The sequence below is a fragment of the Oncorhynchus tshawytscha genome, linkage group LG26 (genome assembly GCF_018296145.1).
Source record: "Oncorhynchus tshawytscha isolate Ot180627B linkage group LG26, Otsh_v2.0, whole genome shotgun sequence".
Taxonomy (NCBI): domain Eukaryota; kingdom Metazoa; phylum Chordata; class Actinopteri; order Salmoniformes; family Salmonidae; genus Oncorhynchus; species Oncorhynchus tshawytscha.
Window position 1 is genome coordinate 27,526,482 of NC_056454.1, and position 13,475 is coordinate 27,539,956.

The 13,475-nt window shown below is 45.0% G+C and overlaps 1 protein-coding gene across 6 annotated transcripts in view; it reads left to right on the plus strand.

Moving 5' to 3' along the window:
* parp4 (poly (ADP-ribose) polymerase family, member 4) overlaps window positions 1–7,076 on the plus strand; it is a 36,541-nt gene extending 29,465 nt beyond the window's left edge. For 4 of the 6 annotated variants that reach the window (XM_042306352.1, XM_042306355.1, XM_042306356.1 and 1 more), the window contains 14 exons: window positions 41–122; window positions 209–346; window positions 469–673; window positions 856–926; window positions 1,140–1,427; window positions 1,569–1,739; window positions 1,843–1,923; window positions 2,080–2,160; window positions 2,555–2,650; window positions 2,752–3,234; window positions 3,333–4,778; window positions 5,059–5,161; window positions 5,872–6,013; window positions 6,223–7,076. In XM_042306352.1, coding sequence (XP_042162286.1) covers window positions 41–122; window positions 209–346; window positions 469–673; window positions 856–926; window positions 1,140–1,427; window positions 1,569–1,739; window positions 1,843–1,923; window positions 2,080–2,160; window positions 2,555–2,650; window positions 2,752–3,234; window positions 3,333–4,778; window positions 5,059–5,161; window positions 5,872–6,013; window positions 6,223–6,421 — 3,586 coding nt within the window. In that variant the 3' untranslated portion in view covers window positions 6,422–7,076. The remainder of the gene's footprint in view (window positions 1–40; window positions 123–208; window positions 347–468; window positions 674–855; window positions 927–1,139; window positions 1,428–1,568; window positions 1,740–1,842; window positions 1,924–2,079; window positions 2,161–2,554; window positions 2,651–2,751; window positions 3,235–3,332; window positions 4,779–5,058; window positions 5,162–5,871; window positions 6,014–6,222) is intronic. The other 2 variants (XM_042306354.1, XM_042306353.1) reach the window with 2 other exon arrangements.
* Window positions 7,077–13,475: the final 6,399 nt, after the last annotated feature.

A 13,475-nucleotide genomic window follows, 5' to 3' on the forward strand; every position in this document is an offset into this window, starting at 1 on the left:
TCCTCATACTGACCTGTAGTGTGTGTCTGTCTCTCCTTAGGGAGTTCAGTCTGGATATGTCCATTGAGATGCCCAACGAGATCATCAACCTGCACTGTCTCACACACAAAGTCAAGATCAAGGTAACACAGCAGACTGAGCAATGTATGTGCATGCTTCCTTGTGTGTGCGTGTTTGTAACATGGTGTGTGTGTTGTGTTAACCCCAGAGGACCGACTGTAAGGCGGTGGTGAGGACATGTCCAGGTGAGACTCTGGGTCCAGATGGGTTCCTGGTCTGCTTCAGTCTGGCTCAGATCCACCTACCCAGGATGTGGGTGGAGAAACACCCAGATAAAGACAGCCAGGTCAGTATCTCTCCTTCTGTCTCTCTTAAATACGGCCTGGTCTGTATCCCTTTCTCTCTCCATCTTTCCTTCCTTCTCTCTGTCTAATCATATCCATCTCTTTACGTTTCTCCCCCTTCCAGGCCTGTATGCTGGTATTTTACCCAGACTTTGAGCCCTGCCCCACCTCCAGCGCCATGTCCGGCTCCAGTGAGGTGATCCTGCTGTTGGACTCGTCTGAGTCCATGAGAGGAGAAGCTCTCCAGAACGCCAGGAGAATCGCCCTGCAGCTTCTGAATACCCTGGACCACCACAGCATTCGAGTCAATGTCATCTCCTTTGGCTCAGGTGGGCTCCTATTCAAACAGTCTCCAAACTGAGCTAAATCAACTTCATGTATCATGTCGTTTGCATTCGCTTTGTTAGTGGGGGATTTTTGTTGTTGCTTACTTCAGACTGATGAGTTAGACAGTAAGACACTGTAACTTTTCCCCCATACTCATCTCTCTGACTGTGGTTTTGTCTCATAGACCAGAAGGATGCTTTTCTCTCTGCCAACCCTCTAGTCGAGGCCCTCCAACCAGCCAAGAAGTTCATCATGGTGAGTGCTGACAGACAGGCCCAGGGGCCAATCACAATCTTTTATCATTAGTCTCTAGAATATTAGGCAAACATAAATTTTTTGAGCATATACAAAGCTCACTCAGAATATTTTAATGGAATATTCACAATCATTGGAGTATTATGTGCATGTAAATGTTGTCCTTGATCAAATTCTCATTTTCTGAATGATCCTTTCACCTGTTGTTGTTAGTCCTCCTCACCTGTTGGGGGCAGCACTGAGCTGTGGAGGCCCCTGCGCAGCCTGAGTCTGTTGCCTCCGTCGCAGGGCGTAAGGAACCTGCTGCTGCTATCAGACGGTCACGTCCAGAACCAAGCCCTGACCCTGCAGCTGGTCAGACAGCATGCCCAGCACAGCCGCCTCTTCACCTGCGGCCTCAGCCCAACAGCTAATCGGCACATGTTGCGGGCCCTGGCCCAGGCAGGGGGAGGGGCCTATGAGTTCTTTGACACAAAGACAAAGCACACCTGGCGAGAGAAGGTACCAGCACACTTTTACAGCGACCTCTCCTATGTCTTTAGATGTCTGTATATTATCTTTGGTTCCAATACAACCACATAACATGTGGTCAACTTGGGCGAACTATCCCTTTAAACAGATGTTTTTCTGTGTGTGTCTCAGGTGGCGTGCCAGGTGAAGCGCATCGTGTCTCCAGGCTGCAGCTCTGTGTCTGTGAAGTGGCAGCAGTTTAACCCCTCAGCTCCCCCCCCTGTTCAGGCGCCCTCTCAGCTCCACGCACTCTTCACTGACTGCCACACCCTGGTCTACGGCTTCGTGCCACACTGTACACAGGTATACTGTCACAGAGGCGTGTTTGTGTGTGCGTGCGTGAACATGATATGCCCAGATCACAAAGCCCTGTGAGACTAACTTGTCCATGTGTCGGGTTCCGTAGGCCACTCTTCTTGGAGACCTGAGTGGTCAGAACATTGAGACAATGGTGTCCACCACTGAGCTACAGAAAACCAGGGGCACGGTGAGACCACCACACTCACATCACCTTACTGTTTATACTGTCTCAGTCACACCTATAATGTGTGTGTGTGTGTGTGTGTGTGTGTGTGTGTGTGTGTGTGTGTGTGTGTGTGTGTGTGTGTGTGTGTGTGTGTGTACACGCGCGCATGTGTTTCAGTTCCTTCATAAGCTCACAGCGAGGGCCGTTATCAGAGACTATGAGGATGGCAGTCTTCACACCAACGAGGCTGAACATGAGGTGTGTGTGAACATTAGATTGTGAATGGAGTAGTGTTGTCACAACCAGTATCACTATACTACAACACCAGATTTTTTTTACCAAAAAAGAAAACACAAAGCAGGCTAATGGTCCTTTAAACACCTACTTTGTGTAAAATATTGTGTGCTATAGCTTGGAAAAGAAAGGTGACAACATAAGGCTATTTTTGACCAACATTAGGAGTGTTTTCCTCTGGAAATTAAGGCTGCTTCATGTTTTGTTTCCCTTCCTTCCTTCCTTCCTTCCTTCCTTCCTTCCTTCCTAGTATTGCGGTACTGGTGTCATGACAACCCTAGAATGGAGTGTGTACACTGTACCTATTCTGTGTGTACGGAAAGTTTTTGTTTTATATATATAGTATCAATTCTCTCAGGGGAAGAAATCAGTGATGAAGTCCTTCATCATTGAGCTGAGCAAAGAGTTCTCCATCCTGTCTCAGTTCACCAGCTTTGTTGCCATCGAGGAGAGGGTACGTCTGCCAAACGCTAGTGTGTGTGCGCACACACATCGACAATACTTCAATACAAATGTAGAAAAATACAATGTTCTGGTGTGTTCTTTCTCTCCCAGGACTCAGAGCAGCCTGACGTGGGCTTCACAGATGTTCCCAAACTGATATCAGACGAGGACGTCGACTTCTTACCTTACCTTAGCTGGCAGCAGGAGGAATATGAGGGAGATGGGATGGACTCGGGATCAGTCATCAGTCAATGTCAAACAATGTCAAACTTGCTGAATGGTGGGCTTGGGCATGTTTTATGCAGAAATATCTGTCTAGAGGGGAGGGGGATGGGGGAGGAGCATGAATCGATGGTTCAACTCCAGGTGGATGACGGATCATGGGAAGGATCTGTGAACTTACGTTCAAAATTTCTCAATCAGAGGGCTACGGATGAGGTGCCTCTTGGTAGGAGACTTAATTCCTCTTGCTTCATGGGCTCTATGGTTCTTGCCAGCCCAGTGACCTTTTCCGCTGCTACCGAACCTCTAGATATGACTTTGAAGAGTGAAGGAGCTGTGACGGATGAAGAGATGGAGTGCTTTGATAACATGGTAGTGATCTGCTTCTTTCTTGCTGTTAACTATAAAGAAAGATTATTCCTGTAAATTCATAGTTTAATCACTGAACTGTTCTTGTCTTTGTTTTACAGGACTTTGAATTACGGGAATCTGAACACCCCCTTCGTGGCTCAGTAATCATGCATAGTGAGGCTCTGTCCTCTTCTTCCTCTCCAATTCTCCACACGCATTCAGGCAGCCAATGCATACCAGGCACCCCATACCTTACTACCAGTATGGTGCCTATGGCTATGGAGCTGTCTGAGACCTTCTACTCTCGCCCAAAGATAGTGAGGCGTGCGAAGAGTAGAGAGGGAGACTTTAGACGGGCGGACAGACACAGGAAGGTTTGTGACGGTCCGGCATTTGACCCTGTAGAGACACAGAAGAAGTCTCTCTCTGTTGCTGATGTGCCTCGTCCTCCTCCCTCTGTTCATCATCTTCAGATGAAGTCTTGCGTTGTTGCTGATGCTCTTCCTCCTCCACCCCCTGCTTCTGTCCTCAGTTCTCCTGGTCCTCCTCCATCTCGACTGCAGTCTTTCTTTGCCACAGTTTCAGATGTTCTTCCTCCTCCACCCCCTGCTCCTGTCCTCTGTTCTCCTTGTCCTCCTCCATTTCGACCTCAGTCTTTCTCTGCCGGAGGTTCAGGTTCTCTTCCTCCTCCCTCTGCTCTTGTCTCCAATGAGTTTCGAGCGATTAGATACGAGATGGGAGTTCATGACAGACCTGAAGTTGGGGCTATCTCCCATACTGCAACCTTCCCGAAACTGCGAGCCAGTGGGAACGTGCTACTTTCCAAACCCCGAGAGCCCTATCCTGTGGAACTGTCGTCAATGTGTGAGGCTAGCAAAATGTGGACCTTGGATAATAACTTATCCGAGTATAAGGATTGTGCACTAGTGGAAATAGACCACTGGCAACCTTCTGTTGTCCCTGCCTCTGTGCCCCCATCAGGGTTTGGTTTCGGGGACGGAAGGGCAGGTTCTCAAAGCAGACAACCTCACGGCTCTTTGTTTGGGGCCACAGCCAGTGCATGTTACATTCCAGGTTTATATAAGGCTTCTTCAGCAGGCGGACCACCTCTTGGAGGCTCAGCCAGATCAATGGGGTTAAGTTTTGAGGCACCACTTACTGGCGGACACCTCAGCTCCCTTTCACCTACCACTCATGGCACCTATCTGACCCAATCTTTAGGGGCCTTAGTTGGATCCTCTCAGTTTGGTAGCTCTCTCAGTACACTACAACAACATAATGTACTACCACAAGCACAAAAACCTCTGGATATGAAAAAGAAAGTACAAAAACTTGTCGGAGACAGTGAAAGGTATGTGTCAGCGTCCGTTCGTCCGTCACTTTGTCTGTCTGTGTATGACCTCTATTGGAGACATGTATTGTTATGTGTAGCACTGTGGTATCCTAATGAGGTAGGTTTTGATTTCAGGATGGGAGGTCTTGAATTCAGGGAGAGAGGTCTTGAATTCAGGAAGAAAATTCTTGATGTAGTAAAATGGACAGAGATTTTTGCCCTCCAGCACTCGGTAAGTACAGTAAACGTTCCCTTTTCTAAAGGCCCGTCTCATCTGCATAGAAAATACTATTATTGATAGAAAATATGAACTAATCATATCTCTGTATATACATTCTATTGTTTATTGATAGTGCAGGAGCATGGATTGAATTCAGAAACAGATTTTCCAGATACTCAAAGCATTGTATGGGGAACTCACTTCATCGATACCAATGTGTGGCACCATTTGCCAATGAGCAATGGGAACCATTTTGTGCTAAAAGGCTAATAACATGTTTTTTTTGTTCCAGGAAGGTTACTGGGAGTGCTCTGCCAGCCTGGGCTACCTCCTCGGTGTGGATGTGGACTACTTTGCAAATGTCTTCCTGAAGAATAGAGGCATCAGCTCTCTAGGTAGGCTACACTACAGACTGATACTAGAGAACTGTTTGTCTGGGAGTCTATGAACATTCAGTTTGGGCTGTTTTTGAGCAGTAAGAAAAATGACAAAAATATTGTGTGCGCGTGTCATCCAGGCGCTACAGAGGGTAGTGCGTACGGCCCAGTATATCACTGGGGCCAAACTTCCTGCCATCCAGGACCTATATACTAGGCGATGTAAGTCGAAGGCCCAAAAAATTGTCAAAGACTCCAGTCACCTAAGTCATAGACTGTTCTCTCTGCTACCACGTGGCAAGCGGTACCAGAGCGCCAAGTCTAGGTCCAAAAGGCTCCTTAACAGCTTCTACTCCCAAGCCATAAGACTGCTGAACAATTAATCAAATGGCCACTCAAACTGTTTACTTTGACCCCCCCCACCCTTTGTACACTGCTGCTATTCACCGTTTATTATCTATCCATATTCACTTTACCCCTACCTACATTTACAAATGACTCAACTAACCTGTCTCCTGCCCATTGACTCATTACCGGTACCCCCTCTATATACAATATAGCCTCATTTTATTGTTACTTTAAAAATTAAATAAACTTTAGTTATTTTATTAAATATTTTCTTAACTGTATTGTTGTTGAAGGGCTTGTTAGTAAGCATTTCACGGTAAGGTCTACACTTGTTGTATTCAGCGCATTTGACAAATAAAAATGGATTTGATGTGTGCCAGGTGTGAGGGCCCATGCTGACATCCTTAGGCTGGTGGCCAGTCTGCTGGTGCTGCAGCTGATGAGGGTGAGGAGGCTAGATGAGGGGAAGCTGCTGCTCAGCCTGTTCCGTCTGGACCTGGACCACTCTCCTCCTCAGCCCAGGTACAGTGGGTCTCCTCTCTCTGCTCCACTATATAACACCCCAAGCACTCTGTTCTATCTACAAGGTTTGAGGGCAGTTCATGTGATTCATGTGTCTGTGTTTCTCTTGGGATAAGGGTATATATGTGTTTTATTTTTGTTTGGTGCATTTCTCGATGCGTGTGTGTGCGCGCATGCACTAAATATGGTTACTGTGTGTGTTCCCCCAGGTGTGAGCGCTGGGAGGCAGTGAGGAGGGCGGTGGACTGGGTGTGTTGGGCAGACAGGGAGTACCCGTGTGTGTGCAGCAGGCTGGAGTTTGGCTGGGACTGGGAGTCGTCCACACGGCAGCTCCTGGGCATCGACCCCCCGCACCCCCTCTCTCCCCTCATCCTCCTCGGGATCACAGGGGGAGTGAGGGCCCAATGACTTCCAGAAGGATAAAGGTGTATGACCAGTATATACATCTGCAGCTATTGCTTTTACTATTTCACTTATTACGAGGTTAAGGTACTATGCTATACTGATAACCTCTTCAGTGATCAAATCAGTTTTGTAATTACAAATCTTTGCATTTAAAGGTGTGATTTTATGTTTTCTCAAAATACAAGAGCAATCATTTCTAAAATGTATTGATACTCCTCAATCTATGGCCATGTTCTATATCCATACAGCTGTCATTGTGTGATTTCAGACCTTGCTCCAATTTTCTTTCTGTTTTCTTTGTCTGACTGAAATAATCCTCTGATGGATAAGCAGAACAGCAGGGTAATGTGGTCATGCTATTGGTCACTCGGGTTCCTATTCGATCCTTTACACACACACCTTAAAGCCTTTCTTAAAGAATGGTTTGATTTAAAGTGTCTGTTTCACAATATATAAACATAGTCAGCTTGAATCTGTGTGTGTTACAGCACGAAAGTCAAATCCAAAAGAATCCGACTCGCTAGTGTTGTGTTCACCACAAGGTGTCGCTATAAGAAAGGTCAAGGTTAATGACTATTAATAAAGATGTAAATCAATGCATACTGGGAGAAGAATAAGATGGATGCCTACACCATACAGTAAAGTCACATTCATCTTACCTTTCAGCCTGGACTCTATTACTGAGTAAGGTCTTCAGTTACTACATACAGTACTACTTTTATTTGATTTTATTTTTATTTCACCTTTATTTAACCAGGTAGGCTAGTTGAGAACAAGTTCTCATTTGCAACTGCGACCTGGCCAAGATAAAGCATAGCAGTGTGAACAGACAACACAGAGTTACACATGGAGTAAACAATTAACAATTCAATAACACAGTAGAAAAAAAAGGGGGAGTCTATATACATTGTGTGCAAAAGGCATGAGGAGATAGCTGGTTGAGTAAGAACCTTTGTGTTCTGGATCCAATAGCTGCTGAAACTCCAGAACTTTAATATTCTGACAACAACAACAAAAAATCTGAGTTAGCTTGCCATGATTCCACAACATCCATATCACTGTCAGTCCCCCTTCCTGTTGTCTCTTCTGACCCCTGATGACCTGAAGGTGTCAGAGGAAGATCCTCTTGGCCTTCTCTATGGCTATTTTGTCCAGTTTTGTCTTCAAATGATTGTTCACTTCTTTTGACAGAATTTCCTCATACAACCTTTGGTAATATGGTTGACCAACTTGGCCACACTTGTTTCTGCTAGTGAGACAGGTGCATGAACACACAAGTGCCAGAAAATAAGGCCCCCACCAACCAGAGGCACGCCAATGACCAGGGAAAGAAAGTAGATGGTTATATATTTGTCAGTGAAAAGATCAGATCCAAACAATAAAGCCACTTTTCATCCATCCCTGGGCAGTCTAAATATTTACATAATCTAACCAGGGGCAGCAGGTAGCCTAGTGGTTAGAGCGTTGGGCCAGTAACTGAAAGGTTGCTGGAACGAATCCCTGAGCTGCCACGGTAAAAATCTGTCGTTCTGCCCCTGAGCAAGGCAGTTAAGGCAGCCCCCCACATCTCTCTGATTCAGAGGGGTTGGGTTAAATGCAGATTTTACATGTGGGATATATTAGCATTAAGGCATCTTCAGATATTCCAGTCCTCACCTGAACAAACATAAGTAATAGCTGCTTGTTTGTAGAAAAGGCTACTTCTTCAGATGTTCTAGAGTTTTCACCTGAATGAACATCACAGGTAAAATCCTAGGCTGTGTCACACACTGGAGGGGACATTGTTAATTAGCACACATGCTTCACATTTTTTTGTTGTCTTGCAGCCCAGGGGAAGATAATATGGCCTTTAAATATGTATTTTATTGATGTATCTAATTTAATGTATTTAATTTGTGATACATTTGTCAGTTACCATTGAACATTTGACCAGCATTTAGCCTTTTTGCATTATAAAAAAAAAACAATTTTGAACATAATATAAATTGTCACAACTGAGTCCGTCTTGTATTCAGTGATGACAAGTCTCTCTTCAGAGGTCAGGTTTGTTCTACTGGGAAGTCCCACATCTTTGCGGTGGTTGTTGGTCTTATAGCACACAAACCAGTCTCAGTTTATGAGAGTACCTATCCAGTTGAGTACTAAAGTCAGAAATGTGATCACAAGTTTGGTAGATGAACAGAAGCAAATGCAGCAGCTATAATTCCTGAAACACACACTGCATCTCTTGCGGCAAAACATCTTCTGCTAGATCTTAACAATTAGCATGATAACACAAGTTATTATAATGGGTGGACACAGCATGTGCACTATGCCATGAGGGCCTATGGGTTGTATGCTGTACCATGCAGGCTTGAAGAAGCACGGAAGGTTCAAAATGTACTCTAAAATGAAGACAAACAGGAAAACTGAAACATTGGCAGCTTTGGTCAACAGGGAGACAAGTCTAAGGAATGTCAAAACTGAAAATTTGCCATGGTGGCTGAAAAAAAGTCACAATTCTACAAAGAATTATTCAAAATAGTAGTTTGATTCTATGAAGGTCTGAGGGACAGTTTTGTTGATTCCCTGAATATTTGATAAAGAGTATTGTAGTCCTGCAGATGGTCTGAGAAGGAATTACTGGATTTGCAGATGTTCAAAGGAGAAAATATATTGCTCTCTTCTGGGCTGATGTGTTATATTATTGAGGCTCTCTTGATCACGTTTCAGGTAAGACTCAGATGCAGACAGTGTCGAAGTAACAAAAGTTTATTACTAGAACAGGGGGCAGGAAAAACAACAGGTCAAGGGCAGGCAGAGGTCAGTAATCCAGATGGGGTGAAAAAGGTCCAGAACGGCAGGCAGTCTCAGGGTCAGAGCAGGCAGGGGTCAGTAATCCAGATGGGTGAAAAAGGTCCAGAACGGCAGGCAGTCTCAGGGTCAGAGCAGGCAGGGGTCAATAATCCAGATGGGTGAAAAAGGTCCAGAACGGCAGGCAGTCTCAGGGTCAGAGCAGGCAGGGGTCAGTAATCCAGATGGGTGAAAAAGGTCCAGAACGGCAGGCAGTCTCAGGGTCAGAGCAGGCAGGGGTCAATAATCCAGTGTGGTGTGGCAAGGTCCAGAATGGAAGGCAGAATGGGCAAAACTATGAACTAGAACGGACAGGAGCAAGGGGAAAACGGTAGTAGGTTTCACAAAACAAAACAAACTGGCAGACAACCAGAACACAGGTATAAATGCACTGGGGATAATGGGAAAGATTGGTGAAACCTGGAGGGGGGTGAAGACAAGAACAAAGACAGGTGAAACAGATCAGGGTGTGACACTCTTAAATAGCGATATCTTGTGTAGCCTGGCGGAAATAAAGCCAGCACAGGACACAAAACTAATTTGTGGTTGCTCATTCTGTCAAAGTGTAAAATATCAAATCAGATAAATTAGGGTGATATCACAGCAAAGTGAAGTCACAATCAGGTTCAGTCTATCTCACGATGAAATGAATTACATCTAATTACAATCAAATAAAGTCTAAGTACATTATCTTAGTGAAGTGCATAAACACTTTACATGCACTGTCCACATGATACCATAATCCCACATGGAACAGCAGTTCCACATCTTGATTTGATTTTGTCCTGTTCTTTAACTTTGATTCTTGGTTGAGATGGAGATGTGAATCCAACATATCAATTACTTTTAATGATATCTCAACTGCAATCCAGGTCATTTGGTTAAGCTATTAGAAGAAGCATAGTGATAACACATTAAATTGTATAAATACAAAATATCTGACATTTGTTCCAATTTGAACTTTGTTGTGTTTTTAAATGGTTGAAAATGCAATAATAACACATTTAGATGAACTAAACCAAAATAACACATTGGGAATTCAACAAACTTCTGGCTGACATTTTGAGTGGGTGAATAAAGGTTGAAATCTCATTGATCAAGGTCTCTACCAAATATTACCCAATATTCCACGTTGAAATTATGTGGTGTGTCCAGTAGGTTAAGTGTTTTGGCATTCAGGTCCAAGAAGTTACTTTCTGACCACTTCTACCACAGGAAAATATGTAAAGAAAGTTTCATTCAAATCAAAAGGTGTGCGGTCAAAAAGTGATTGAAATCAAATGTAACAGTCAATTCAGAAAATAAAACAACAATTCCACATTTTCCTCATAGAGAAGCATTGAGGAAAATTGGAATTGGGATTCCAGTTTTGGCTACTTTCTGAATTGAAAGAACTGGAGTCATCAACTCCAATGTGAAACAGGTGATGTATGGATCTGAAACATGGAGATTAAACAAACAGACGATAACAAAGATGTCGAACCAAGTCCTCTAAAGGGGAACTGAACTGGAACCCATTAAACTACAAATAAAAAGAGGTGTTGTTGCATTGTATACACCCTGAACTGGAACCCATTAAACTACAAATAAAAAGAGGTGTTGTTGCATTGTATACACCCTGAAATGGACCCCCCAGGGGGAAAGAAGAAGGGGTCGACCCAGAAACCTTTGGAGGAGAGATGTCCAGGCAGAAATGACAAGAGAGCGGCCTAAACTAGTGCAACCTGGAAAAAATTGCTCGCCCAAACTAAGGGAGATGGACATTCGTCAAAGGCCTATGTGTCTATGGATTCAAGGGTAAGTCTGATTGTATCCATATATCCAGGGTTTGGGAGTAAGTGATTGCATCAAATCCCCCCAAAATTGTCACATTAAACAGCAGCAGTAAAATAACAATAGTGAGGCTATATACAGGGGGTACCGGTACAGTGTCAATGTGCGGGGGCACCGGTTAGTTGAGGTAATTGAGGTAATATGTACATGTAGGTAGAGTTAAAGTGACTGCATAGATAATATACAGAGAGTAGCAGCAGCGTAAAAGAGGGAGGGCAATGCAAACAGTCTGGGTAGCCTGTTGATTAGCTGTTCAGGAGTCTTATGGCTTGGGGGTAGAAGCTGTTAAGAAGCCTTTTGGACATAGACTTGGCGCTCTGGTACTGCTTGCCGTGCGGTAGCAGAGAGAACAGTCTATGACTTATGTGTCTGGAGTCTTTGACCATTTTTTGGGCCTTCCTCTGACACCGCCTGGTATAGAGGTCCTGGATAGCAGGAAGCCTGGCCCCAGCGATGTACTGGGCCATACGCACTACCCTCTGTAGTGCCTTGCGGTCAGAGGCTGACCTGTTTCATATCAGGCAGTGATGCAACCAGTCAGAATGCTCTCTGGTGTAGCTGTGGAAACTTTTGAGGATCGGAGGACCCATGCCAAATGATTTCAGTCTCCTGAGGGGGAAAAGGCTTTGTCGTGCCCTCTTCATGACTGTCTTGGTGTGCTTAGACCATGTTAGTTTGTTGGTGATGTGGACACCAAGGAACTTAAAGCTCTCAACCTGCTTCACTACAGCCCCGTCGATGAGAATGGGGGTGTGTTCGATCCTCCTTTTCCTGTAGTCCACAATCATCTCCTTTGTCGTGATCACGTTGAGGGAGAGGTTGTTGTCATGGCACCACATGGCCAGGTCTCTGACCTCCTCCCTGTAGGCTGTCTCATCGTTGTTGGTGATCAGACCTACCACTGTTGTGTCATCGGCAAACTTGATGATGGGATTGGAGTCGTGCCTGGCCATGCAGTCATGAGGGAACAGGGAGTACAGGAGGGACTGAGCACACACCCCCGAGGGGCCCACATTTTGAGGATCAGCATGGTGAATGTGTTGTTACCTACCCTTACCACCTGGGGGCGGCCTATCAGGAAGTCCAGGATCCAGTATTAGAGGGAGGTGTTTAGTCCCAGGTTCCTTAGCTTAGTGATAAGCTTTGAGGGCACTATGGTGTTGAACGCTGAGTTGTAGTCAATGAATAGCATTCTCATATAGGTGTTCCTTTTGTCCAGGTGGGAAAGGGCAGCGTTGAGTGCAATAGAGATTGCATCATCTATGTATCTTTTGGGGTGGTATGCAAATTGAGTGTGTCTAGGGTTTATGGGATAATGGTGTTGATGTGAGCCATGACCAGTTTTTCAAAGCACTTCATGGCTGCAGATGTGAGTGCTGCGGGTCAGTAGTCATTTTTTATTATTTTATTTTTTACCTTTATTCAACTAGGCAAGTCAGTTAAGAACAAATTCTTATTTTCAATGACGGCCTAGGAACAGTGGGTTAACTGCCTGTTCAGGGGCAGAACGACAGATTTGTACCTTATCAGCTCGGGGGTTTGAAGTTGCAACCTTACGGTTACTAGTCCAATGCTCTAACCACTAGGCTACCCTGCCGCAGGTTACCTTAGTGTTCTTGGGCATAGGGACTATGGTGGTCTGCTTGAAACATGTTGGTATTACAGACTCAGTTAGGGACAGGTTGAAAATGTCATTGAAGACACTTGCCAGTTGGTCAGCGCATGCTCAGAGTACACGTCCTGGTAATCTGTCTGGCCCTGCGGCCTTGTGAATGTTGACCTGTTTAAAGGTCTTACTCACATTCTATGTAGAACGTGATCACACAGTCGTCCGGAGCAGCTGATGCTCTCATGCATGTTTCAGTGTTACTTACCTCGGAGCGAGCATAGAAGTAATTTAGCTTGTCTGGTAGGCTTGTGTCACTGGGCAGCCCGCAGCCGTCCTTCCCTTTGTAGTCTGTAATACTTTGCAAGCCCTGCCACATCCAACGAGCATCGGAGCCGGTGTAGTTCTATCTTAGCCCTGTATTGATGCTTTGCCTGTTTGATGGTTCGTCGGAGGGCATAGCGGGATTTCATATAAGCTTCCGGGTTACAGTCCAGCTCCTTGAAAGCAGCATCTCTACCTTTTAGCTCAGTGAGGATGTTGCCTGTAATCCATGGCTTCTGGTTGGGGTATGTACATACAGTCACTGTTGGGAAGAAGTCATCGATGCACTTATTGAAGAAGCCAGTGGCTGGTGGTGTACCCCTCAATCCCATCGGAAGAATCCCAGAACATATTCCAGTCTGTGTTAGCAAAACAGTCATGTTGCTTAGCATCTGCTTCATTTCACCACTTTTTTATTGACCGAGTTACTGGTGCTTCCTTCTTTAGTTTTTGCTTGTAAGC